Source organism: Vicugna pacos, chromosome 17 (genome assembly GCF_048564905.1).
Source record: "Vicugna pacos chromosome 17, VicPac4, whole genome shotgun sequence".
Taxonomy (NCBI): domain Eukaryota; kingdom Metazoa; phylum Chordata; class Mammalia; order Artiodactyla; family Camelidae; genus Vicugna; species Vicugna pacos.
Window position 1 is genome coordinate 19,594,498 of NC_133003.1, and position 27,562 is coordinate 19,622,059.

The 27,562-nt window shown below is 39.1% G+C and overlaps 2 protein-coding genes and 1 long non-coding RNA gene across 4 annotated transcripts in view; 2 read left to right on the forward strand and 1 right to left on the reverse strand.

Annotated features, from left to right (window-relative positions):
- Window positions 1-27,562, forward strand: part of CRIPTO (cripto, EGF-CFC family member) — a 102,361-nt gene that overhangs the window by 16,648 nt on the left and 58,151 nt on the right. The gene's annotated exons all lie outside the window — the stretch shown is intronic.
- On the forward strand, window positions 9,009-10,908 carry LOC140686565 (uncharacterized). Its single transcript, XR_012060393.1, has 2 exons — window positions 9,009-9,118; window positions 10,653-10,908. It is a non-coding gene; the product is annotated as an uncharacterized lncRNA (long non-coding RNA).
- Window positions 23,858-27,562, reverse strand: part of LRRC2 (leucine rich repeat containing 2) — a 67,098-nt gene continuing 63,393 nt past the window's right edge. For both annotated transcript variants that reach the window (XM_072941130.1, XM_072941129.1), the window contains one exon: window positions 23,858-25,688. In XM_072941130.1, the coding sequence (XP_072797231.1) occupies window positions 25,639-25,688 (50 nt within the window). In that variant the 3' untranslated portion in view covers window positions 23,858-25,638. The remainder of the gene's footprint in view (window positions 25,689-27,562) is intronic.

Sequence of the window (27,562 nt, forward strand, 5' to 3'; positions counted from 1 at the left end):
TATCAAAGTGGGCCTTTTGCAGCTTGGCTTTTATCTTGGGGGTGTGTGTGTGTGTGTGTGTATTTGAGTGTCATGGTACCTGAGTCCAGATCATATTTTCTCTTCCTAGTTTGCTGAAAGTGAGGCATCTGAATGCGAGTGAATTTTATATCTATATATATGTATGTGTGTGTGTGTATGTATATATATAATTTGTATGAACATTTAGAGGAGGACTTTATATTTCTCTTTCTGTGCCTTTGAGATGTAAATGATCTACCTGGGCTTTCAAGGAAAAAAACTTTTTTCCCAAACTCAGGCACAAAAACAGATCTCTGGTTCTGTCTTTCTTTATGTAAAATTAACATTAAAAGAATTCTATTTAATTGACTTAAAAGTAAGCACTTACAACGTAAATACATCTAAGTATAAAAGAAGCTAGACAACAAATTTCAGGCTCGTGTGATCATTCATGTGATCATATTGAAATTTTCAACATTAAATTAATATCTAATATTGTCTAGCTTCAGTTTGTTGATATTCGTTGTGTCTGGGTTTACTGAAGGTCAATAGGTGCATGTTATTTGTGCTGCAGAGTTTTTCAGGAAGGAAAAATTTCCACTAACTTGGTATGACATAAGTAAATCAAATGCAAATAACATAATAGCTATTGGGTGAACTCTTTTGAAATAATTCTGCTTTAGCAATGTCTACTTAAAAATAACGTCTCCAGATATTTGGTAACTTGAAATTTTAAGAGTTGTACTAAATGTGTCAAATGATGGAAGTTTGTTCAATAGCTAAGTCACTCCCGAACAAAGTAAGATACTGGAACACTATTGACTGAACACTGGCTTCCCTTTACAGAGAAACTAAAGGTGTTTAGGGCTATGATTAAATATGTTTGGTGCCACACTGAGATTTTTTATAAAAAGCAGATGTTTCTAAAAATTATTATTGGTATTTATGTTTGCCAACCTACAGAATTCTAATGTAAAAGGCAGCTCATAATTGCTTACTTCTTGGTTTTCACTAGAAATTAAGGTTTTTAAGAGTTGAGGATTCTAATTTAAATGTCATTAAATCTAGTAAAAATAATAAAGGGAATATTTCACTATATGTTATATAGTAGGAAAATAGGATATATGTTTTGAGTAAAACCTATGAGGAATGGAATTGCAGTTTGTTAAAGGAAACGTTTGTAGAAAGGGACCCCTAAAAGAGTTTAGTGTATGGTCGGACTGAGATTAGATTAAACTTGAGTAAATGGTAGATGCTTTTTAAATTATTATTGTTATTTAAAAGAAACTGGTGCAGGACTAGATTTTGCTTCTCTCTGTTAAGAGGACAAGTGTACTTACTTGTAATAACAGGTGCTTTTGAGAACAGATTTTGTGAAACTTTTTGATGTTGTTGATAAACTTCCCAGCAAATTCTAATCAAAGTTCTTTTGACTTCAGCTAACTTTGGGAAGCTTCAGAGGACCCCTGAGAAATCTCAGAGAAAGATATTAAGACAACTAGGATTGGCTGATACGTTAAATTACATGGCACTGTCAAATGAGTGATAAGCCTCCTCAGATTGTATGATACTGGTAAATGTTATTAACATAGACATTCTGGAAATTATGTCAGGTTTCTGAAGTTTAGGTATGTCCTGGTATAATGCTATCAGTATTAATTCTACCAGGTTCTAGTCATAATTCCAGTTCTGGTCTACTTGTTATCTTAATATGTTGTATGCCACAGCAACTTGAAGCTTTTGTCCAAAAAGTTATCAGATCTTTAACCTTTCCTTTTTTAGGTCTTTTGTCATTTATAGATAATTAAGGTAATGCTTTGCAAAACTGCTTCATTTCAGTAAGATTCATACAAAGAACTTTTTGATAGTACAGGTTTCTCTTAAATCATACACTGAACTTGGGAAGGTGTCTAAAATTCTAATGAAAACTCTGATTTTGTAAAACTTAGTAAAAAGAACTGATTACATAGGATTGAGTAAACCAGTGAATACAGTTACAGTTTTTTGTTTTGTCTGAAATTTTACTGGCTTTTAGTCTACATTTTCTAATTAAATTGTTTATCAAATCTTTGTCTATCAATATTTAAAGTTACTGTTTTTTGTTTGTTTGTTTTGTTTGTTTGTTTTTTACTTCCAACCACACTGTGGCCCCAAAGTTTAGGAAAGAAAGCATCCTGTTGCTAAAAGCACGTGTACGATGCTTGTGTAAGAATTGATTGTAAGTGATAAAATAATATGGCCTATACTGTTTCCCCATTAACAGACCTCTGAGCCTGTATAAGTTTATCTGATTAATTTTCTCCCAATGTGGTTAACTAGGCAAATATAAAGGAGGCCTAACATCAAAAGACATGATCTGAACCTGGGGCAGGATCCATCACCAAAACACTGAGGGACAAACATTTTGATCATCAATGTTTTCTGTTGAAAGATTTGCAATCAAAAGGGGAAATGATGGGAAAATCTGCATATAGTGAGAAATGGGGAAGTCACCCCAGCTTATACATAGTTTAACTGAAATCCTGATGGAAGCAGCCTGTTTTATGGCCTTTTGGCCGAACATTGTACATCTATTTGGCCTTGGGAGGGGAATGCATTTGAAAATCAAAATGGAGTGGATGTGATTCAAACATTCAAGGTAAAACTAGGTGGCCATTGGAGTGTGATTTCAGATATGTTCTTGTATCATTGAGAACTCAAATTTTCTGAGCTATGTCACATTTGGGGGAATCCCCAACCATTCTTGAAGTAGTGCCTGCTGGCAGCTGCAGCCTTATGACTTCAAGATCTCCTCTTGTAACTATTAAATTTTAGACAATAAAATTGTTTTAGATCAGACGTTAGCAGAAAAGAGATGAGTAATGGCCAATAGCTCCTGTTGTGAATATGTTAATATCACATCAGAAGTTAGAACCTGCTTAGATAAAAGACAAGAGGCTACCTGGCTACAATTCTCCCCTAAAGTGCCAGGTGCAGACTGGTTTTCAGGCTCATTCACCTGAATTCCTCTGGGAATGGGGAATAAGATCTATTTTGTCTATTAAAGTTCTGGTTGTCACTCCTCCAACTATTTCTAATTAGGTCTGCTGGCACCACAAGGGTGGACTAAAAGATTATGATCTTAATTATACAAGACTCAGATCAAGGACTTGAAATTTGGAAATATTTTCAATGAAGTGTCTACTCCCCAAAGTGAGGCAGGACTGCACCCCATTTCAGCAGGAAGTAGCCAGAGCAGTCATTGTCCCATTCCTTGAAAGATATGGGGAAGGATTAAATAGGATTGGAGATTGAAACCAAGTCCCCCTAAAACAGGGTCTTCTACTGAGTTTATGGTTAACTTCTGTCCAAAACATTATTTCCTTTCCTGTCCAACACCCATTTTCCTCAAGATTGAGGAGTATAAAAGAAAGGGGGGAGGTTGTAACCTAGCAGGACCCTGTGGGGCCTTCCAGGGTCAGACCCCTTCCCCATATACTCTGCTGCAGCTCCTCTCTAAAGGGCCCAGATAATAGTGTCTCATGTACATTTCCTGAGTTTTTCAGATGCTTAAAGCCACCACCAAAGGGAAGACATTAACTACTTGGTGATCCAGGGTGCATAGCCCCCAGACCTTCTAGGGCCTAGGGCTTGATGGTGTTGGCTGCCTTGTTACCTCAACATCAACCAATCTAGAGAACTATATGTGAGCTGATCATGTACCCTGTGACACCTACCCCCTCCCTTACCTGGCCTTTAAATATGTTTTTCTGAAACCCTTTGGGGAGTTTGGGATTTTCTTGGACATGAGCATCGCCGCCCTCCTTTCTTGGCCCTGCAATAAACCTTCCTCTGCTCCAGACTTCAATGTTTTAGTTCATTTGGCTTCATTGTGTGGCAGGCACAGGATTTTGCCTTCAGTAGCAGTTTCATACCTGAATATTGTTTAAAAGTTTTCTCAAACTTCTCATAGTAATCTGGAATTGATTCATCTAGACTTTGTTTGCATTGTTGAATCTTTGACCAATTTACAGCTTTTGGTAAAAGTCTGAGTAATTTAGGAGCTAATTCCTTGCATTCAGCTTGAGCCTGCAGGGTATGTACATCAACATCCATTCAGGCATCTTTCCATCCTGCCTGCTCTATCCAGTCCTTTCCTTTATCCTCAGAAACTAATAGCTGTATTAATTGATATAGATCTGAAAACCCAGGCTCATAGGTTCAGGTGTTTGGCTGACATTTCTTAGCAAATGGATCTTGGCTAGGTCAGGAAATTCCTTAGCTTGGGTCCAGGCTGTATACATAAGCACCAAGGACAGTTCCACTCTTCCCATAATGAGTTTCTCCTTAAAGAGAACTATGATTACTTCTGATTTTCTGTCTTCCTTTCCTGAGGAAGGGAAATGGGCAGGAGGCAGGATGGAAGAGAGAGGGAGACAGCCTCTGGATTAGACAGCTCAGATAAAAGAGTACAGAGGAGGAGCAGAGGGAGAGACAGGATTAATAGCTGGCTGCTTTTTAAAATTCTATCATTTCAAGCAAACTTTTGTTGGTTTCCTGCAAGCAAGTTATCATTTCCCATCTTAGAATCTTCTAAATACCAATCAAAATAAGCATTCCATTCAGTCTGTTTGATTTTATGGCTGGCTTTTTCTAGCTGTGTATGCAAAAAAAAAAAAAAGTTTTGGAATCTCCAAAGAGCCCCAATTTGGCCATTTTAGGTTGAGATCTCCTTTAGTATAGTTTCCCCAATCAAGTAAGTATGTGCAAGTAGAATTCCCATATGTATTGTACATGAACCTGGCTGGGGTGTTGTTTAGAGGCTGGCAAACTGTTGTTTCCTTTTCTTTGGTTTTGAAAGCCTTATTTCCCATTGTGAGGTCGGTATGTTGAAATAAAATGGCTAGTGATGATGGTGTGATGCACCCTTGTGCTGCTTAAGAGATTGATTCCTCTAGGTTTTTACTCCAAGTGGTCTCTGCTCCTTCCTGTGTGTCTTGGGTTCTCCCATTGGTCTCCTTGGGAGCAATTCTGGGTGCATTCTCTTTCAGGAGCCAGGCCACTCTGGAATCCTCCATGTGGGGTGGAAGTGAAATTTCGGGGATACATTTTGTCTGATCTTTTGTTTGTGGGACTGTTAGCCAACGGAGGGACCCCTAAATTAGGAAGCCAACCAAAGTGTGGGTTCTGCCACCAGCTATGAAAGAATTCACACAGCAAAGACAGAGGAACAAAGTGAACAGCTGCTTTATTGCTCAGAAGGGGAAATGGAAGGAAAGTGCTTGAGCAGGGAGAAGAGAAGAAAGTCACTCAAATGAGTTAAAGGGGCTCGAATGGAGAGTGGTCAGCTAAGATGGGCGGTAGGGACAGCTCTGGCCCAGGTTGGGCCACATGGACCTTGATGAGAGGCTTCCACCATCATGTCCTCATTCTGGGTGTGATGGAGCCAATCAGTCTTTGTTTGAATATTTCAGTCTTAATATGGGGTTTTCCTATTGTTGTCATGGCAATCGTCAACTGTCATGGTGTTGGTGGGTGTGTCACTTAGCATGCTAATATATTATAGTGAGCATGTAATGAGGCTCAAATTCCACTGGAAGTCAACTCCTCCACCATCTTGGACTCCATAGGGTTCTAATCAGTTCTTGCTTCTCTGCAGGTGCCTCCTGAGACTTAGATAAGAGTGATTGGTTTCTGTTTGAGAGAGGGGCAGGGATATGTTGACTGAAATAAAATGTACAGCCTTAAAGTTGAGAGTTATGACTTATTCTGGTGACATTTCTGAAGACTCAGCTTGGGATGACAGCCTCTGAGATCACTCAGAGGGACTGCTCCAATGAGGCAGAGGAGGAGACAGGAGATATAGGAATTTGATGACAAAGACCAGGCAGTCAGAACATTACAAGATTACTGTTAACTAAAGAAAACCAGACATCTAAAGTTAAAGAATTTAGCACTTTTCTGTGTATGGGAGGGAGCAAATGTCTCAGCTCATTGAAATTATTCCTTTGAAAAGCACCAGGCTATCTGGGGCCAGTGTCCTGTCCTTTCACATTCTGATTCCCCCTAGAATCAGAATTTTGTGGGTGGCCACACAGACCCGGCTGCCTGCTTGTCTGCACTCTGAGCTTGCTGTGGGGGTGGTGGTAGTGGCTGATGATTTAGTGCTTTTTGCATTCTTTGTTTACTGATATGACTTGCAGTACTTTTCCTCCACAGGTATGATCCTGGGGAAAACAGCCTTGGTAACAAAAAGGAAAGTTACTTTTAATCAGAATGCCTGCAATCTAGTGCACCCAGCATCACCACCTCCCCCCCCCCCACACACACACACACAAAACAAGCAAAAAACCTTCAAGGATTCTGTTCAGCCATGGAAGTTTTATAGGGAAATGAAGGAGTCATCTCAGTTAATCGTTGAGATAGGTGGTCAGAGCCCTTGCCATCCCTCAGTGCCTGCAGGCTTGTCCTAATCAACTGCTTGAGCCTGCTCTTCTGTGACTCAGGGAGGCCTGGGGGACTTCAGCTTTCCTATAAACCAGAGGCAGGGGAGGGAGGGAACAGGGTCCTGCTTCCTTTCAGGATTATGTTTGTTGTTTGTATGAGTGTGTGCGTCAGCAATTGCTTTGGCCAGTTGAGATGTCTTTGGTGGGTAACAGCTCGCCTGTGATGCCAGGATGGTGTCCTTCCCTATTCCATTGGCTGCAGTGCAATGCTGTGGTGGGGCATGGGATGGGATTTTCCCTGTTAGGACTGGCCTTGTGTATTCATTCAGCTTCATCTTTGATGGGACCTTGGTTGAAGAGTTTCCCCCTTTGAGGGGGAACTGGATGGATCAGAAAAGGTGGTAACAATCGGGGCTTTACAGGGTGCTGCTACCTTCCTCTTAACCTCGGTGTCCTGGGGGAACTGTGGAGGGTCTGTCCATTCTGAGATTATGGGCCCATTACCTTCTTCCTGGAGCACAGCCTCTGGGAAAAACTATAGTAAAGAATGTAAGAAAGAAGTTTAGGAGTTGCTTAGCACAAGCACTAAGGGAGAGAAGACAAATTGCAGGATTTCTTAGAATCAGTGAATTACTTTAGCATCAGGGGAGTTACTTCCCTTCCTTCTCCTTCACAAGTGAGATGGGAGCTTTTGGGTGAACTCCTTGGAAATGATTGTGTTTTAGGAATGGTTGCTCAGAAATGATATCTCCAGATATTTGGTAGCTTGAAAGTTTGGAGCTGGCCTGAATTAGGTTGAATGATGGAGCTTTGTTGAAAGGCTGGGTCATTCCCAAATAGAATAAGATACTGAGGGGTTCATTGCTAAGCACTGGCTTCCCTTTGCAGAGAAGCTAGATTTATTTAGGAATATTTTTTTTTAACTGAAGTATAGTCTGCTACAATGTGTCCATTTCTGGTGTATGGCATAATGTCCCAGTCACGCATATACACACATGTATTTGTTTTCTTATTCACTTTCATTAAAGATTACTGTAAGATATTGAATATAGTTCCCTGTGTTATACAAAAGAAATTTGTTTTTAATTTATTTTTATACAGAGAGTTAACATTTGGTATTTAGGATTCTTGATGGATATGTTCAGTGCCACCCTGAGATATTTCCTGTAAAAATCACATATTTTTGAAAGTTACTGATTGTGTGTTTGTCAATGGGCAGAATGCTACTGTAGGGGACAGTTCAGAGTTGCTTACTTCTTGGTTTCCACTGGAAATTAAGGTTTTAAGAGATGAGAATTCTAGTGTAAACATGTCAGTAAAGCCACTGAAAATAATAAGGGAAACATTTCAGTATTCAGTGGGAAGGTAGGATATATGTTTTGAGTGAAGAAAGGTATGAAGAGTGGTGTTGCACTTTGTTAAGGGCAAAGAAACTGATTTGGTCCTGGAGCCGGTTGTTTGTGGATAAGGAAAAAAACAGAGGACAGGCTCATGGGGACACAGAAGGTTGTGGAGGGTTTGTGGGAAGGGAGCCCTAAAAAAAGGAGTCCTGTGCATGGTCCTGCAGAGATTAAGCTTAATTAGGTGAGTGGATTTTGCTACTAAAAGTAGGTTGGTGTAGGACTAGATTTGGTTTCTCTCGGTTAAGAGAACAAGTTTGCTTAGAGTGCTTGTGATACTAGACGGTGTGAAACTTTCTGATAGTTTTTACAAGCTTCCTATCACATCTTATTGACTAAAATAAAATCACACAATGTGAGAATTGTGGGTTAAGGTTTATTTGAGGCAAAATGAGGAATATACCCCTGGAGACAGCACCTCAGACAGCTCTGAGAAACTGTTCTGAAGAGTCAGGGGGAGCACCCAGTATTATATATGGTTTTAGTGAAGCAGGTATGTGCAGGCACACGTTAGGCAGAGTCTTGCTGCTAGTCACCAGGAGCAGATGTCACCGTTAATGATTTTAGTGCTTTTCTAGATACGAGAAGATGCAAGAATTGGGCTCATAAAATCTCCTGAAATAAATCTATCTGAAGGCCTGTTCAGCCAGTTTCCCAGAGCACAGAGCGCCTCATTCCCGACCTCCACCCTGAGCTCCTTTCAGGGAGTGCTGGAGGTCAGCGGCTGCAGTGGCTCATTATTTAATCCAAGCAGGGGTAGATGGCAGGTGCCAACATGATCCAATCCTTGTGGAGGCAGATGGCAAAGCCAAGTTTTAGTTAACATCTTAATTAAAGTTCTTTTGACTTTAGCTACTTTGGGGATGCCTCAGTGGGCCCGTGAGACATCTTAGAGAAAAATGTTCTACTAACTAGGATTGGCTGATATGCTGAATTACACGGGAAGCATTGTCTAATGAGTGATCAACCTCTTCAGATGATATGGTATGCATAAATATTGTTAATGTGAATTTTCTAGAAGTTGTGTGGAGTTCCTGAGGTTTGGACAGGTCCTGGTATAGAGCTACCAGTCCTGATTGTCATGGTTGCCTTGGAATGTTGTGTCACAGCAACTTGATGGAGCTGCTTTGTCCAGGGCATTGTGATCGGATCTTTGGCCTCACCTTTTTGGGTCTCTCGTCACTTGTGGACAGTGGGGCTGACACTTTGCAGGGTAGCTTCCCCTTTCAGAGGACTCATGGCAGGGACTTTTTGACACGTGCAGGTTTCTTTTGGATCATGCTGCTGAGCTGGGTAAGTTATTTAGAGACTGAAAACTCTGACTTCCTAAAGCTGTTGGTAAAAGGGATTGATTGCATAGAAATGAGTGAACTGAGGAATATGGTTATAATTTTGGGGGGTTTTTATAGTGTTACTGGCTTTGGATCCATGTTTTCTAACTGAAGTGTTTACCAAATGTTTGTCTCCCTGTCAAAATTGTCCCCAGTGTTTAGGATTAAGGAAAGAGAATTCTCTAATGGAGTTGTCACAGACTATAACTACTCATGAGGTATAACAATGCTCGCTTTAAGTTGATTGCTAAGAGCACATGTATGATGCTTGGGTAACAACTGGGTATAAGTGATAAAATGTTGGGCTTGTAAAGTGTTTCCCCATTAACGTACCTCTGAGCCTGTTCCCAATATCTGATTAGCTTTCCCCCAATTTGTGGATAACTAGGCAGATATAAAGGAGGCCTAGCACCGAGGGACATGATCTAAACCTGGGGCAAGCGCCACCACCCCAGCATTGAGGGACAGATACGTTAATCATCAGTGATTTCTGTTGAAAGATTTAGAATCAAAAGAGGAAATGATGGGGGAATCTGCACATACTGAGGTGTGGGGAAGTCGTTCTGGCTTATGCATGGTTTGACATAAACTGTACTGACCAAAGTGGCCTGTCTCGTGGCCTTTAGGACATGCACTGTACATCTGCTTTGGCTTTGAGAAGGGAAATGCCTTTGAAAGCATACATGGAGTAGCTGTGGTTCAGACACCTAAGGTAAAACCAGGTGGGCACTGTGGATGTGATTTCAGGCACATTCCTGTATTTTTAAGAACTCGATTCTTAGCTGTGTCTTACTTGGGGTGACACCAGCCATTCTGTCTGCTGGCAGATGGCAGCTGCAACCTTATGACCTTAAGGTCTCTTCTTGTAACTATTAAACTTTTAGACAATAAAAGTACTTTAGATCAGATGTTAGAAGAAAAAAGGAGACATGTACTGGCCAAAAGCTCCTGTTATATATATGTTAATACCACATCAAAAGTTAAAACCTACTCAGATAAAAGTAGACAACTGACTACAAGTCTCCCCTAAAGTGCCAGGTCCAGACTGGTTTCCAGGCTTAGTCTCCCAAATTCCTTAGGGAGTGAGAGCTTAATCATACAAGGCGGACCCAGGACTGGGAACTTGGGAATATTTCCAATTCAGTGTCCATTCCCCAAGTTGAGGTGGGACTACGCCAGTTTCATCAGAAAGTAGTCAGAGCAGTCACTGCCCTGTCCCCTGAAAGATTTGGGGAAGGATGATACAGGATTGGAGATTGAAACAGAGTTCCTCTGCTGAGTTTCTGATTAAGCTCTCTGCCCAAAATATGACTCCCCTTCTTGTCCAATACCTGTTCTCAAGATCGAGGCATATCAAAGAAAAGGGGGGAATTGTAACCAAGCAGGACCCTATGGGGCCTTCTCGGGACAGATCCCTCCCTTCATATTGGCTGCGGTAGCTCCTCTCTGAAGGACTCAGATAATAGTATCTCATGCATGTTTCCTGGGTTTATCAGATGCTAAAAACCACCACCAAATGGAAAAAAAACTAACTACTTGATGATCATGAGCACGTAACTTCCTGGCACCTAAGGATTGATCACCATCAACCAATCTGAGAATTGTGCACAACTGATCACAGACTCTGGGATGCTCCACCCTCAGCTGGGCCTTTAAAGAGGGTCAGCTGGAACCCTTGGCACAGGGTTTTCTAGGGCCAGAGCCTCTCATTCTCCTTGCTTGGCCTAGCAATAAACCTCTTTCTACTCTAAACTTCAGTGTTCCGATATTATTTGGCCTGACGGTGCACTGGGCACAGGAACGTGAGGTAACAGGGGGACCCCTGTTCTGAAGGACCGACCATGGAAGTCTGTGCGTGGGTTCTCATCAGGATTCTGAAACCAAGTTACTTTTTTTAAGTTTCTGTTCTACTTAATAAGAAAAATGTTAAGATTCATTCTCACATCTTTTTAAATTTAGAATTAGGAATCCTGTTTCCATGGCTAAAATGAAAGCAGAAGTTGTTTACAGCAACTTTCACTCACGCCTGGTCCCCTTCTCCACCCACCTGCCCAGCTTATCGCCTCCAGTGGTTCCCGCAGGCTCAGGGCTGGTCTGGCCGAGCCCCAGCCTGCAGGCTGCTCCCTCGGAGGCAACCTCTAGAACTTTTTCATTTTACAGAACTGAAACTCTACAGCCATTAAGCAACAACTCCGTTTTTCTTTCCCCAGGCCCTGCTGACCAACATTCTTCCTGCTTCTTTAAACGCTGACTATTAGATACCTCATATAAGTAATGATCCAGTATTTGTCTTCTCGTGACTAGCTTGCTTCACTGAGCATAATGTCTTCAAGGTTCATCCACGTTGTATCGTGACAGGACTGCCTTCCTTCTTGAGGCTAAATAATACTCTGTTGTGCATTTTGTTTATCCAGTTATCTGTTGATAGACACTGGGGTTGCTTCCATCTGTTGGCTGTTATGAGTGGTGCTGCAGTGAACATGGGGGTACAAATATCTTTTTTTTTTAATTGAACTATAGGTGATTGATTTACAGTGTGTTAGTTTCTGGTGTACAGCATAATGGCTCAGTTGTACATACATATTTTTCATATTCTTTTTCATTGAAGATTATTACAAGCTATTGAATATAGTTCCCTGTGCTATAGAGTAGGACCTTTTAAAAATCTATTTTATCTATAATAGTTTGCATCTGCTAATCTCACACTCCAAATTTATCCCTCCCTCTCTTTTCCCCCTTTTTGTCTTCTGTATCTGTTTCTGTTTTGTAAATAAGCTCATTTGTGTCTTTTTTAAGATTTCACATATAAGTGATATATGATATTTGTCTTTCTGTGACTTCACTTAGTACAGTAATCTCTAGGCCCATCCATGTTGCTGCAGATGGCATTATTTCATTTTTAATGGCTGAGTAGCATTCCATTGTATAAATATACCACTACTTCTTTATCCAGGTTTCTGTTGATGGCATTTAGTTTGCTTCCATCTCTTGGCTATTGTAAATACTGCTGTTATGAACATTGGGGTGCATGTATCTTTTTGAATTAGAGTCTTTTCCAGATATATGCCCAGGAGTGGGATTGCTGGATCAGATGATAAGTCTATTTTTGTTTTTTTAAGGAATCTCCATACTGTTCTCCATACTGACTGCACCAAACTACATACCCACTGACAGTGTGGGAGGGTTCCCTTTTCTCCACACCCTCTCCAGCATTTATCATTGTTTTACAATATCATATTTTTTAAATTGAAGTATAGTTGATGTACAATATTTTATGTTACAGGTATACAATATTGTGATTCACAATTTTTATAGATTACACTCCATTTATAGTTATTATAAAATATTGGCTATATTCCCCATGTTGTACAGTACATCCTTGTAGCTTTTTTTTATCTTTAAAATAATATTAGACATTTACTATATGTTAAATATTAAATGCAAATTAGGTGTGTAGCAAAGGTAGATTAACATAGATTTGTTAAATATGAATAAACTGAATTTCCTCTTAGAAATCATGTTGAAACATACTACCTTTCAAAGCAAGTAGTTTCAGACTTGGCTTCTCAAATGTATACTGAGAAGAAGTTAAAGAAATATGTAGGGTGTTTTTACATGCATAGATAACATTTTTAATGAAAAATACCTATTTTCCAAAACTTCTCCAAAAATGTCTGTGAGAAGAATGACCTTATGGAGTTTTTTCCCTTAGGTTTTCTTTTGGGGGTGGGGAGGAGGGTTCTTTTTTTTTATTTTTTATTGTGGTAAAATATGCATAAAATTTACCATTTTCATCATTTTTAAGTGCATAGTTCAGTGGCATTAAATACATTCACATTGTTATGTAATCATTATCACTACCCACCTCTGGAACTTTTTTATTGTCCTAAACTCATTAAACAATAACTCCTCATTATCTCCTCTCTCAGTCCCTGGTAAACCCTATCCTTTCTGTCTCTCTGAATTTGACTATTTTAGGTACTTCATGTTAGTGGCATCTTACTGTATCTGTTCTTCTGTCACTGGTTTATTTCACTTAGCACAAAATCTTTAAGGTTAATCCATGTTGTAGCATGTGTCAAAATTTCCTTCCTTTTTAAAAAAACTTTATTTTTTATTTATTTTTAGTTGAAATACAATATTATTAATTGAAATACAATTATTATGTTAGTTTCAGATGTGCTACATAGTGATTTGACATTTACATACATTACAAAATGATCACTGTGATAAATCTAGTAACCATCTGTCTCCATACAAAGTTTTTACAATATTATTGACCATATTCCTTATGATGTATACAGTACATCCCTGTGGCTTATTTATTTTATAAATGGAAGTCTGTATCTCTTAATCCTCATCACTTATTTTGCCCAAAGTCCCCCACCCCTCCAAATCTGGCAACCACTCATTTGTTTTCTGTATCTATGAGTGTTTTCATTTTGCCTTGTTTTGCTTTTTAGATTTCACAAATAGTGAGATTATGTGGTATCTGTCTTTCTCTGTCTTATTCCACTTAGCATAATACTCTGCTTCCATCCATGTTGTTGCAAATGACAATTTCATTCTTTTTTATGGCTGAGTAATATTTTATTACACACACATCTCCATCCATTCATTTTAGGTTCCTCACATATCCTGGCTACTGAAAGTAATGTTGCATACCAGGTACATAAATCTTTCTGAATTATTGTTTTTGTTTTCCTTGGAAAAATATCCAGAAGTGGAATTGCTGGATCATTTTCAATTTTTCAATTTTTTGTTAAGTCCCCAAACTGTCTTCCATAGTGGCTGCACCAATTTACATTCCCACCAACAGTGTGCAAAGGTTCCCTTTTCTCCACATGTTAAACTTTTATTATTTGTGTGGTTTGGGTTTTTTGTTTTGTTTTGTTTTTTTGATTATAGCCACTCTGACAGATGTGAAATGATACCTCATTGTGGTTTTGATTTGCGTTTCCCGGATGATTAGTGATGTTGAGCAGCTTTTCATGTGTCTGTTGGCTCTCAGTCTGTTCTAGGAAAATGTCTGTTCATGTCCTCTGACGATTTTTTAATGAATTTTTTTTCTTTTGATATTGAGTTATATGAGTTTTTATATTTTTTGGATATTAACCTCTTATCAGATTTGTCATTTGCAAACATCTTCTATTCAGTAGGCAGCCTTTTTATTTGACTGATGGTTTCCCTTCTCTGTGCAAAAGCAAGTGGGTCTGATCTGGGCTCCTGTCAAATTGCCACCTCTGCACTGGGACTTGGAGCATGTGAGATTCTGCATGTGTCCCTTAAGAAAATTTTCCTTTTTAAGTCTGAATAGCATTTCATTGTATGGCTATACCATATTTTATCTATCCACGCATCCATCCATGGACACTGGGTTGCTTCCACCTTTTGGCTGTTCTGAACAATACTGCTATGATCATTGGTGGGCATATATCCATTTAAGTCTCTGCTTTCAATTCTCTGTGGTATATACATAGAAGAGGGACTACTGGATCACATGTTCATTCTGTGTTTAATTTTTGAGGAACCACCATACTGTCCTCCACAGCAGCTGCACCATTCTATACACCACTGACAAAGCACAAGAGTTTCAGTTTTTCCACATCCTCATCAGTATTTGCTTTTTGGGTTTTGTTGTTGTTTTTTAATAAGAATAATCCTTGGAGTGGCATTGTCTTGCACTTTTATAAAGCAAATCTCTGACTTAATGAAAGATAGTTGGATTCTTACATCTGCTTCTGCATTTTTTTTCTGTTTTATTGAGGTAAAGTTAACAAATAAAAATTAGATATATAAGGTAAACAACATGTTGATTTGGTAATGCATATACTTTGTGAAATGCTTACCACAATCAAGCCAATTAACACATCTATCACCTTACATAGTTACCTTTTTGTGTATCTGGTGAAAACACTCAAGGTCTACTCTCAGCAAATTTCAAGGAAATAATACGTTATCATTGTTGTTGTTATTATTTTAAATCACTGTACTTCAATTAAAAAGCAATCAACAAACCAACCCATTTAAAATATGGGCAGAAGAACTGAACAGATAGTTTTCCAAAAGAGGAAATGCAGATGGCCCACAGGAACATAAAATGTTGCTCAACATCACCAATATCAGGGAAATGAAAATCAAAATCACAATGAGATATGATCTAACACGTGTCAGAATGGCCAACATTAAAAAAAAAACAAACCCACAAATAACAAATGTTGGTGAGGATGTGGAGAAAGGGGAACATTTGCACACATTGTTGATGGGAATGTAAATTAGTGCAGCCACTATGGAAAACAATATGGAGGTTTCTCAAAACCCCAAAAATAGTACCACCACATGGCCCAGCAACTCTACTCCTGGGCATGTATCTGAGAAAAAGAAAAACATTATTCAAAAAGATACATACACCCCACTATTAACAGCAACATTACTTACAATTGCCAAGATATGGGTGCATCCCAAGTGCACAGCAATAGATGAATGGACAAAGAAGACATAGCACATATATGCCATGGAATACAATTCACCCACAAAAAAGTTTATTTTGCCATTTGTGGCCCTTCATTCACTTTTTTTTTTCACTTCCAAAACCAGAATTTTATAACTGGTGTTAACATTTCCATTGTATCAAGAACAATAAAATACCTAGAAACAAATTTAACCAAGGAGGTTAACTGCCCTCTGAGAACTGTAAAAACACTGATGAAGGAAATTGCAGATGATGCAAAGAAGTAAAAAGACATCTTGTGCTCTTGGATTGGAAAAATAAACATTATCAAAATGGCTCTACTACCCAAAGCAACCTACAGATCAAGTGCAACCCCTGTCAAAACACTCATGACAATTTTCACAGAACTAGAACAAACAATTCCAAAATTTATATGGGACCATAAAAGACCCCAAACTGCCAAAGCAATCTTTTTTTTTCCCCCTCTCTTTCTTCTTTTTGTTCTCTTTTCTTGTGGTTTGATGACTAGAGAAGGTCCTTTAACATTTGTTGTAAAGCTGGTTTGGTGGTGCTGAATTCTTTTAGCTTTTGTTTATCTGTGAAGCTTTGATTTCTCCATCAAATCTGAATGAGAGCCTTGCCTGGATAGAGTGTTCTTGGTTGTAAGTTTTCCCCTTTCATCACCTTATATAGATCGTGCCACTACCTTCTGGCCTGAAGAGTTTCTGCTGAAAAATCAGCTGATAACATACAAGGGAACTCCCAGAAGGTTATTTTTTGCTTTTCTCTTGATAATTTTAATATTTTCTCCTCATCCTTTTTGTCAATTTGATTACTATATGCCTTGGTATGTTCCACTTTGGGTTGATCCTGTGTGCAACTCTCTGCACTTCCAGGACTTGCGTGAGTGTTTCCTTTCCCAAGATAGGGTAGTTTTCGTTTATCATCTCTTCAAAAATTTTCTCAGGTCCTTTCTCTCTTCTCTTTCTGGACCCCTATAATGTGAATATTAGCCTGCTTCATGTTGTCCCAGAGTTTTCTTAAACTATCCTTATTTCTTCATTCTTTTTTCTGTTCTGCAGTAGTGATGTCCACTAGTCTGTCTAGTTCACTGATCTGTTCTTCTGCCTCATTTAGTCTATTCTTGATTCCTTCTAGTGTGTTATTCATTTCAGTGATTTTATTCTTCAACTCTGTTTGGGTATTCTTTATATTTTCCAACTCTTTGCTAAAAACTTCACTCTGTGCATCTATACTCCTCTTGAGTTCTCTGAACATCTTTGCCATCATTATTCTAAACTCTTTCTTGAATAAATTGCCTATCTCATCACTTATTTCTTCTGGGATTTTATCTTGTGCCTTGGCCTGGGAGCTATTTCTCTGCTGCCTCATATTGCCTGTCTTTCTTTTGGGGGGGGGTAGGTTAATTATATTTTTTGACCTTGGAGCAATGGCCCTCTGTGGAATATGTCCTATGCATCCCAGAAGTACATTCCTCTCTTGTCACCCTAGGGCAAGGGCCCAGCCTGTCCCAGCGTAGAGTCTGGTCTGCATTTGTGGATTCCTTCCACAGGCTTTAGGGTTGTTGTTTAATTACTTCTGGTATCTGCCCCCTGGTGGATGAGGCTGGACTAAAATCTTACTTAGGTTTCCTGGTAGGAGTCGAGTCATTGCCTGCCCACTGTTGGGTGAAGCTTGTTCCTGGACCTCTGGTGGGTAGGGCTGTGTCTAGAGGTGTTTGTGGCTCAGGAAGCCTGCTGATGGGTGGGGCTAGGTCTTGGTGTTAATGATCCAATCAAGATAGCTTCCAAGAAATCTCATGCAGATGAACAGTCCCGGAATGTCTGCCACCAGCTTTTATGCCCCCTGGGTGAGCCATATTCGTCCCCAACCTCCCCATGAGACCCTCCAAAACCAGCAGGCAGATCTGGTCCAGGTTCCTCTGAAGTCATTGCCTCTGCCATTGGAGCTGGTGCACGTGAGATTCTGTGTACACTTCCCAAGAGAATGAAGTCTTTGTTTTCCCCAGTCCCATGGGCTCCTGGAGTTAAGCCCCACTGGCCTTCAAAACCAGATGTCCTGGGGTCTCCCCCCACCAATGCCAGAACCCTGGGCTGGGGGACCTGACATGGGGATCAGAACTCTCACTCCTGTGGGAGGGCCTCTGTGACAATGATTCTTTAGCTTGTGGGTCGCCCACCCCAGGGGTAATGGGGCCTGATTTTATGATTAGAATGCCCCTACTACCATCCCACTGTGGTTCCATCTTTGTTTCCACTTGAAGATCTTTTTTGCTAGGTTCCAGTCTTTTTTTTTTTTTTCTGATGGTTGTTTAGCAGTCAGTTGTGGTTTTGCTGTAGTCGTGAAGAGAGGCAAGCTCGTGGTCCTACTACTCTTGTCAACTTGACTGGCAATCCTATTGTTTGTGGACTTTTTAGTGATGGCCATTCTGATCGGTGTGAGGTGATACCTCATTGTAGTTTTTGATTTGCATTTCTCTGTTAATTATTGATACTGAGCATCTTTTCATGTGCCTGTACGTATGTCTTCACTGGAAAATCTATGTTTTCATTGGCATTCTGTATGTCTCCATTAGAGAAAAGAGAAATGCCTGTTTAGGTCTTCTGCCCGTTTCTTGACTGGTTTTTTATTTTGTTTTGGTTTTGGTGTTGAATTGCAGTGGCTGTTTGTATATTCTGGAAGTTCAGCCCTTGAGGTGGCATCATTTGCAAATATTTTCTCCCAGTCCGTACGTTGTCTTTTCATTTTGTTTATGATTTCCTTTGTTGTGCAAAAGCTTATAAATTTAATTAGGTCCCATTTGTTTTTGCTCTTATTTTTATTGCCTTGGTAGACTGACCTAGGAGAAAATTGCTACGATTTATGTCTGAGATGTTTTGTCTATGTTCTCTACTAGATGTATGGTATTTAAGTCTTTAAAGCATTTTGAGTTTACTTTTGTGTATGGTGTGAAGGAGTGTTCTGACTTCATTGATTTATATGCAGCTGTTCAGTTTCCCCAATACTGCTTACTGAAGGACTGTCTTTACTCCACTGTATATTCTCGCCTCCTTTATTGAAGGTTAATTTGACCATAAGTATGTGGGTTTATTTCTGGGCCCTCTATTCTGTTTCATTGATCCATGAGTATGTTTTTGTGCCATTACCATGCTGTTTTGATTACTGTACCCCTGTAGTATTGTCTGAATTCTGGGAGGATTCTGCTTCATTTTCTTCAGAATTGCTTTGGCAATTCTGGGACTTTTGTGATTCTATTTAAGTTTTAGGATTACTTATTCTATTTCTGGAGAAAAAAAAAGTCCTGGGTAATTTGATAGGGATTGCCTTAAATCTTTAAGGTTGCTTTGGGGGGAATGGCCATCTTACTATTAATTCTTCCAATCCAAGATCATGGGGTATCTCTTCTTTCCTTCTTTTCTTCTTCTCCTTTTTTTTTTCTTTTTTTTTTTTAATAGACTTTATTCTTTTAGAGCAGTTTCAGGTTCACAACAGAACTGAGGAGAAAATACAGAGTTCACACATAGCCCTCGCCACCCACACATATATACCCCCCTACCCTCAACATCCGTCAGTAGTGTGGCATATTTGGTACAATTTATGAACCAACAGGCACATTATTATCAACCAAAGTCCGTAGTTTACATTAGGGTTCAACTCTTGATGTACATTCTGTGGGTTTTGACAAATGCATAATGACACGTAGCCATCACTATAGTATCATACAGAATAATTTCATTGCCCTAAAAATACCATTTGCTCCATCTATTCATTCCTCCCTCCCTCCCTCTCCCCAAACCCCTGGAAACCATGATCTTTTTATTGTTTCTGTAGCTGTGCCTTTTCCAGAATGTCATTTGTTTGGAATTGTACAGTTTGTAGCCTTTTCAGACTGGCTTCTTTCATTCAGTAATATGTCTTTTAAGTTTCTTCTACGTCTTTCATGGCTTGATAGATTTTTTTTTGATACGCATATATTTTTAAATTTACACATATATACTGTTCATTGTTTCTAAGAACACTTAGAGCTTTAGCTTTTTAAACTTACATAGTTATCAAAGGAATAAAGCCAACCACAATATAAGAATTAACTCCAAAAGATACATACACCCTGCTGTTAACAGCAACATTATTTATAATTGCAAAGATATGGAAGCATCCTAAGTGCACATCAATTGTTGAACAGATAATGAAGATGCAGCATATATATCTATGTAATGGAATACAGCTCACCCATAAAAAGGACATTTTGCCACTTGTGGCTCTTAATTCCTTTTTTTTTTTCCTTCACTTCAAAAACCAGAATTTTATAACTGGCAGAGACATTTCCATTACATCAGAAACAGCAAAATACCTAGAAACAAACCCAATCAATCAAGGAGGTTACCTATACTCTGAAAACCAAAATGACACAAAGAAATGGAAAGATTTCTTGTGCTCTTGGATTAGAAGAATCAGCACCATCAAAATGGCCACACTACCCAAAGCAATCCACAGATCAATGCAACCCCCATCAAAATACTCGTGACATTCCTCACAGAACTAGAACAGACAATTCCAAAATTTATAAGGAACCACAAAAGACCCCAAACAGCCAAAGCAATCTTTTGTAGGTCTCTTTTTTTTTCCCACCCTCTCTCCTTTTTCTCTTTTCTTATGGTTTGATGTATAGAAAAGGTCCTTTATCACTTGTTGAAAAGCTGGCTTGGTCGTGCTGAAATCTTTCAGCTTTTGTTTATCTGTGAAGCTTTTGATTTCTCCATCAAGTCTGAATGAGAGCCTTGCTGGATAGAGTATTCTTGGTTCTAAGTTTCCCCCTTGCATCACTTTGTACTTTGCCACTCCATTCTGGCCTGAAGAGTTTCTGCTGAAAAATCAGCTGATAACCTTATGGGTGTTCCCTTGTATGTTATTTGTTGCTTTTCTCTTGATAATTTTAGTATTTTCTCCTTATCTTTAATTGTTGCCAATTTGATGACCATGTGCCTTGGTGTGTTCCTCTTTGGGTTGATTCTGTGTGGTACTCTTTGCACTTCCAGGACTTGCGTGACTGTTTCATTTCCCAAGTTGGGGACGTTTTCAGTTATTATCTCTCCAAAATTTTTCTCAGGTCCTTTCTCTCTCTCTTCTCTTTCTGAGACCCCTATAATGCGAATATTGGAGTGCTTCATGTTGTCCTAGAGTTCTTTTAAACTATCCTCATGCCTTTTTATTCCTTTTTCTTTTTTCTGTTCTGAAGTAGTGATTTCCACTAATCTGTCTTCTAACTCACTGATCTGTTCTTCTGCCTCGTTTAGTCTATTCTTGGTTCCTTCTAGTGTGTTATTCATTTCAGTGACTTTATTCTTCAACCCTGGGTATTCTTTATATTTTCCAACTCTTTGCTAAAAACTTCACTCTGTGCATCTATACTCCTCTTGAGTTCTCTGAACATCTTGGCCATCATTAATCTCTTTCTCAGATAAATTACCTATCTCCTTATGTCTTCTGGGATTTTATCTTGTGCCTTGGCCTGGGAGATATTCCTTTGCTGGCTCATATTGTCTATCTTCCTATGTGTTTTGGATTCCTTCCACAGGCTTTAGGATTATTGTTTTCTTATTTCTAGTACCTGCCCCTGGTGGATGAGGCTGGACTAGAGGCTTATGCAGGTTTCCTGGCAGGAGGAGCCAGTGCCTGCCCACTGCTGGGTGAAGCTTGGTCCTGGACCTCTGGTGCATAGGGCTGTGTCTAGAGGCCTTTGTGGCTTAGGAAGTCTGATGATTGGTATGGCTGTGTTCCTATCCTGTACGTTGTCTGGCCTCAGGCTTCCCTACAGGCTGTTGGGTGGGGCTAAGTCTTGGTGCCAATGATCCAATCAAGATGTCAGCCTCCAGGAAAGCTCATGTAGATGAACAGTCCCAGAATGTCTGCCACCAGCTTTTATGTCCCCAGAGTGAGCCACAGCCGTCCCCCACATCCCCAGGAGACCCTCCAAACCCAGCAGGCAGGTCTGGCCCAGGTTGCTATGAAATCGCTGCCTCTGCCCATGGACCTGGTGCACATGTTTCCGTGTACGCTTCTCAAGTGAATGGAGTCTGTTTCTCCCAGTCCCATGGAGTTAAGCCCCACTGGTCTTCAAAACCAGATGTCCTGGGGTCTCCTTTCCCCAATGCCAGGACCTGAGCTGGGGAGCCTGATGAAGGGCTTAGAGCTCTCACTCCTGTGGGAGGACACCTGGGACTTAACAAATCTTCAGCTTGTGGGTCACCCACCTGAGAGGTATGGGGTCCAATTATATCATGAGCATACCCCTCCTACCATCCTTCTGTGGTTCCCTCTTTATGTTTTCAGTTACGGATCTTTTTTGCTAGGTTCGTCTTTTTTGAACGGTTGTTGAGCATCCAGTTGTGGTTTCATTGTAGTCGCAAGGAGAGGCAAGCTCGTGCTCCTACCACTCCACCATCTTGACCAGAACTCTCCAAGATCATGGGGTATCTTTTCATTTCTTTAAATCATCTTCAGTTCCATTTACCTCAATGTTTTAAAAAGTTCTCGGTGTATAAGTGTTTGACCTCTTTGGTCAGATTTACTCCTAAGTATTCTATTTTTTATTTCTGGTATGATTTTAAAAGGGATTGTTTTCTGACATTTCATTGTTTCTGTATGTTAATCTTGTATCCTCTTACTTGCTGAATTCATTTATCACCTCTAGTAAGTTTTTACATGGAGTAATCTTTAAGGTTTTCTATATAGAGTATCATGTTATCCACATATAGTGACAATTTTACCTCTTCCCTTCCAATGTGGATCCCTTTTAAAAAACTGTCTGATTGCTATGACTAGAACTTCCAATATTAGACTGAATTGAAGTGGTGAGAATGAGCATCCTTGTCTTGTTCCAAATTTTAGTGGGAAGGTTTTGTTTTACACTGTTGAGGATTATATTGGCTGTTTGTTATAGCTTTTATTATATTGAGATATTTTCCCTTTATACCTACTTTAGTAAATTTTCATCATGAATAGATGTTAAATTTTATCAAATGCCTTTTCTGCATCTATTGAGATGATCATGTGGCTTCTGTCCTTTTGTTGTTGGGGTGTATCACATTGATTTGCATATGTTTAACCATCCTTGTAACTTTGGGATGAATCTGACTTGATCATAGTGGATGATCTTTATGTGTTGTTGGATTCAGTTTGCTAATACTTTGTTGAGAATTTTTTGTATCTATATTCATCAAAGATACTGGCCTGTAATCTTCTTTGGCAGTGTCTTTGTCTGGTTTTGGTATTAGGGTGATGGCTTCATAGAATGAGTTTGGGAATGTTCCCTCCTTTTCAGTCTTTTGGAAGAGTTTGAGAAAAGTCCGTATAAATTTTTCTTTGTATGTCTGGTAGAAAACCCCAGGGCAGACACCTGCACTTTTGTTTGCAGGGAGGTTTTAAAATTACAGATTCTATTTCACATCTAGTGATCTTGTCTGTTCATCCATTTCTTCTTGATTCACTTTTGATGGGCTATTTATTTCTAGAAACTTAGTTATTTTCTAGGTTGTCCAATTTGTTGGCATATAAATTGTTCACAGCACCCTATTTTTTTTTCGTACTTTGTGATATTGGTTGTAATTTCTCCTCTTTCATTTCTTATTTTGTTCATTTGAGTCACCTCTCTTTTCTTCTTAATGAGCCTAGCCAGAGGCTGTTGATACTGTTTCCTCCTTCAGACAACTAGCTCTTGGTTTTATTTTTTCTGTTGATTTTTGAATGTCTCCTATTTCCTCCCTGACCTTTATTCTTTCTTTCCTTCTGGTAACTAAGTTTTGTTTGTTCTTTTTCTTATCTAAGAATTATATTTCCTTCTTTCATTCAAATTGACTCAGTCCATATGCAGCTTTGAGATTTTCATCTCTTATTATTTGTACTAAGGTGCTTATTCTACCTTAGAATCTTTCTGCATTGTTGTATTTATGTGAATGGTGGGGGGAGGATACAGCTCAGAGGTAGAATGCCTGCTTAGCATGCACAAGGTCCTGGGTTCAACCTCCAGTACCTCCGTTAAATATATATATAAATAAATAAACCTAACTACCTCCCTAAAAATTAAAAAAAAAAAATTTACAAAAAATTAATAGTATTTCTACAAGCCTCGTATTTAAACAATATATTTGTTTATGGGTATTATGTAACATGAAATGATTATACATCAATGTAGAACTTTTTCATTCATTCTTACATAGATAACAGGCAAGGTTTTTGCACAAAAGATTGGTTTTATTGAAATTTTACATAACTTATTGACAGTCAATTTATGTGGAAGCCCTTATTTCTCCCCTTCTCAGATATTTCCATTTGGCATGAAATAAAATTCCAAATTCATTCAAGCTGTATAACTAAATTTAAGTATTTTTAATGTGTTAAAAAGAAAAATACAACTGAGGTTCAATTAAAGTGATTTCTTGTTTTCCTACTCTTTTCATCTCTTAAAAACAAACTCTGAAAAGTAGGTTAAGTTGAAGCAGTGCTCTACTGAAGCATTATCATGTTTTAAAATGTTCTGCTTATTTTATGTCTGTTAAGAATAAACTATTCAGAATTATGATTAAGTCAATCAAGGCAAATTATTGGTTGTCAGTATTAACCCCTCTTGGGGTAGGCTAGTTCTTCAGATAAGAAAATAAAAACCAAACAAAAAATCTCCCTTCATTTCTAGCACAGATTAGCTTCCAAAAAACCCAACTGGCTAGACCTGTGCTGTCCAATATGAAAGCTACTTTTGGCTACTTAAACTTAAATGTAACTAAAAATTCTTCAGTCATACCAGACATTGCTCAGGAAGCACATACATCTGGTGATTACTAAATTGGACAGCATAGATGTGGAAAATTTCTATCACTGTAGAAAGTTCAACTGGACAGCACTGGACTGGACCATACAGGAGCTGACTCATCTATAACTATGAATATATGGGGTTTTTTCCCTTCTTAATCACAAAAGCTACTCGTTTAAACAAACTTTAACAGATTGGCAATCTTGTTTATTTTAGCCCCAGGTAATAGTATAAAAATAGATATTTGTACAATTTCTCCAAATCATACAACACAATGGAAAAGTCCAAAGCCCTGTAATAAATCCCTTCTTTACTAACGTAAACCCAGTCTCACAAGCTCCCTCTGGGCCGCAGCATCTTGGCCAGGGGCAGAGTTCTCCTGTGGCACGTGCAGGGAAGCCTTGCTAGGGACTCCACATCAGTGTGGACTAGTCACTCCCGCTGCCTTATCTGGCCTCCTTGGAGGATGGGTCCCTAGCAGCACCACCTCTGCTCCTTCCTTTCAGGGACGCCCATGGTGCCCACTCAAGGCAGGCTGACCATCCACGCAGGGCACACAAGGCTACCCATGACCAGCTAGGCCCACACCTCCTCCACTCAGGCCACCAGCACACCATCTGAGCCCAGTGCCTGGGCAGGTAATCCAGCCCTTCTACCTTTAAGGCCCAGATTATATACCTAAAAGTCTTTCCTGAGAGCCTCTCTTGTAAAATATAACTTAAAATATAAGAAAATAGCAATCTGTATAACAAACCCAAAGAAAGCTGTTCTCAGTTAAAAGACAGAAATGTATTAAACTCTTTAAAAATAAACTCTCATTTGACTAGTCCAATATCAGTATTCTTTTCACAACCCCCTTTTCCTTGGATTCGTGAAAACAATGCAATCAACTTCAAAATTTGGTCTTTAAGTGATACTTTTAAAAAACAACACATTTTCTAAAATATTAAATGTATATTATTTAGAAACAGGTGTATGCAAATACTTTTAAATATCAATATATAAACCCATTTATCAATTCTCCAGTTAACAGAAAGAGGTATTCACATGTTCGAAATTTGAAAATCATTTTTCCTAACTATGACCGTGGCTTCTAGACTTTGCCCTCAAGCACAAGCTATTATTCCTCTACGACATGACCCACAACACGAAGATTTATAGCCTCACAGGGTAGGAAGATTCTGTAGTCTTCCGCTGGATGGTATCAAAGCTGAAGGCTGAAAGATACTTTGGTGGTATAGCTGGGAACAGATTCTGTAACAAAAGGGAAAAACATACTCAACCATTCCATTTTGTTTTGAAATATAACTACATGCCCTGGCTATGTCACAGCCTATCAAAATTATGCCATTTTATATGCTTCAATTATAGAGATAAATGTATCTATCATCAAGTCAGGTGCAGTCATGCTTTAGAGAGATCTGAATCTAAGAAAAATACACAATTATTAACTCAATTCTTTTGCAATCTTCTCAGCTAACTAACAGCTACATCAGCATCCTGGAAACTCTATGACCCTAAAACAATAAAAGTTGATAAAAAAGAAATAGATGGCCAAGGACTGGGCACTGTGGATACCAGGTCAAAGGGAATATGGCTTGTAAGAGAACTTTGAGCTATCCCTAAACCAAGCAGAAGCTTAGGAAGTAATCCTTTTTATCAGTCTTGCTCTTCCCACTCGTTTCTCTCTCTTCCCCTCTCCCTCTCTCTCGACATATACAATGTGTCAAAGGATTGTCTATACCAATGGTTCTCAAGATGTGTTTCTCAGGCATCAGTATCACCTAGAAACTTGTTAGAAATGACCATTCTCCAGCCCCAGACCTGATGACTCAAAAACTCTGAGGGCAGGGTCTGTAGCTGATTCTTACGTTGATTTATAGTGTGAGGAACAGTGAGGGGCTTCACTTTGCCATCATTCTTGAATCCACGGTTGGAAGTCCATGTGGACTCCCTAAGTCTACTTTTGTTCCTTATAGAGATTAGTCTGACATTAACTCAGACATTAGTCTGATGGGGAGAGAAAAGAGGAAAGACACTAAAACAAAGAAAAAGGAAAAACAAATAATTAAAAGCATATGGCAGACCACATATTGATTGAACTATTGAGGAATCATTTTTGTAGGTCCAAACCAGCTGAATATTGGCAAGATCATTTGGTTCAACCTGATACAAATACATGAAGGATAGATTATAGTTAATTTAGAAATAAGTGAATAAACTGGAAATCTGTCATGACTAAAATTAACTTTTAAAAGCAAATTATTTTACTGTTAGCCACACAGATTCAAAGCTTAATATCTATTTTCTCTAATTGGTTTTTTTATATATATATATTTTTTATTGAAGCAGTCAGTTTACAATGTGTCAATGTCTAATTCATTCTTGAATCTTATTTAATAGCACTAAAATATAAATAAGCAATGAATACAATAAAGTTTTTCACAGGAGGAAATTTACAACCCAAAGATAAATTTTGGCAAATAGTTGTGCTATTTCAGTTTTGGAATTTCTAATTTATTTCATGATATTTCAGCATTCAAGATTAGGGATGGCCAAACAGATTAGATAACTGTATAGAAACTTTGTTTAATGGAAAAAAATTTGCCAATGAATGGTATTTCTCATTAACATCCTGAGACATCTGAATACCTGAAGGTGACGAATCATCTTCAGACATCTACCGACGAGGGAGGAGCAAGGTCACCTGTGTGATATTTTCTGAGGGAGACTGAGGGAATCTGCCCTCAAGAGCTTACCTTCAAAGTCACGGGAGTCAGGGCTCCCTCCTCCCTAAACCCACATGCAGGACATCTTTCTTTCAGGTCTGCCCCCAGCATTATCAACAAAAGAGAACTGAAAAATTAAGGACTAACTCGCAAGCATCCACACCCAGAAAAGAAATGTGGGATTAGAAGAACAAAGACTAATTTTCATTTTTTCCTGTGTCTGCGTGCGTGTCACACAGGAAGGGGCTCTAAGGCTTCAGGAGCATTTTGGAAATAGGCACGGGGGGTGGGGGGGGTGGCTTTCATCCTTTCCTGAGGTCCTGTGACTGCCCTGTTTCTCTGTATCGTCATCACCACCCTTTGGGAAACCAAAGCCACATGATCTGTTTACTAATCTGC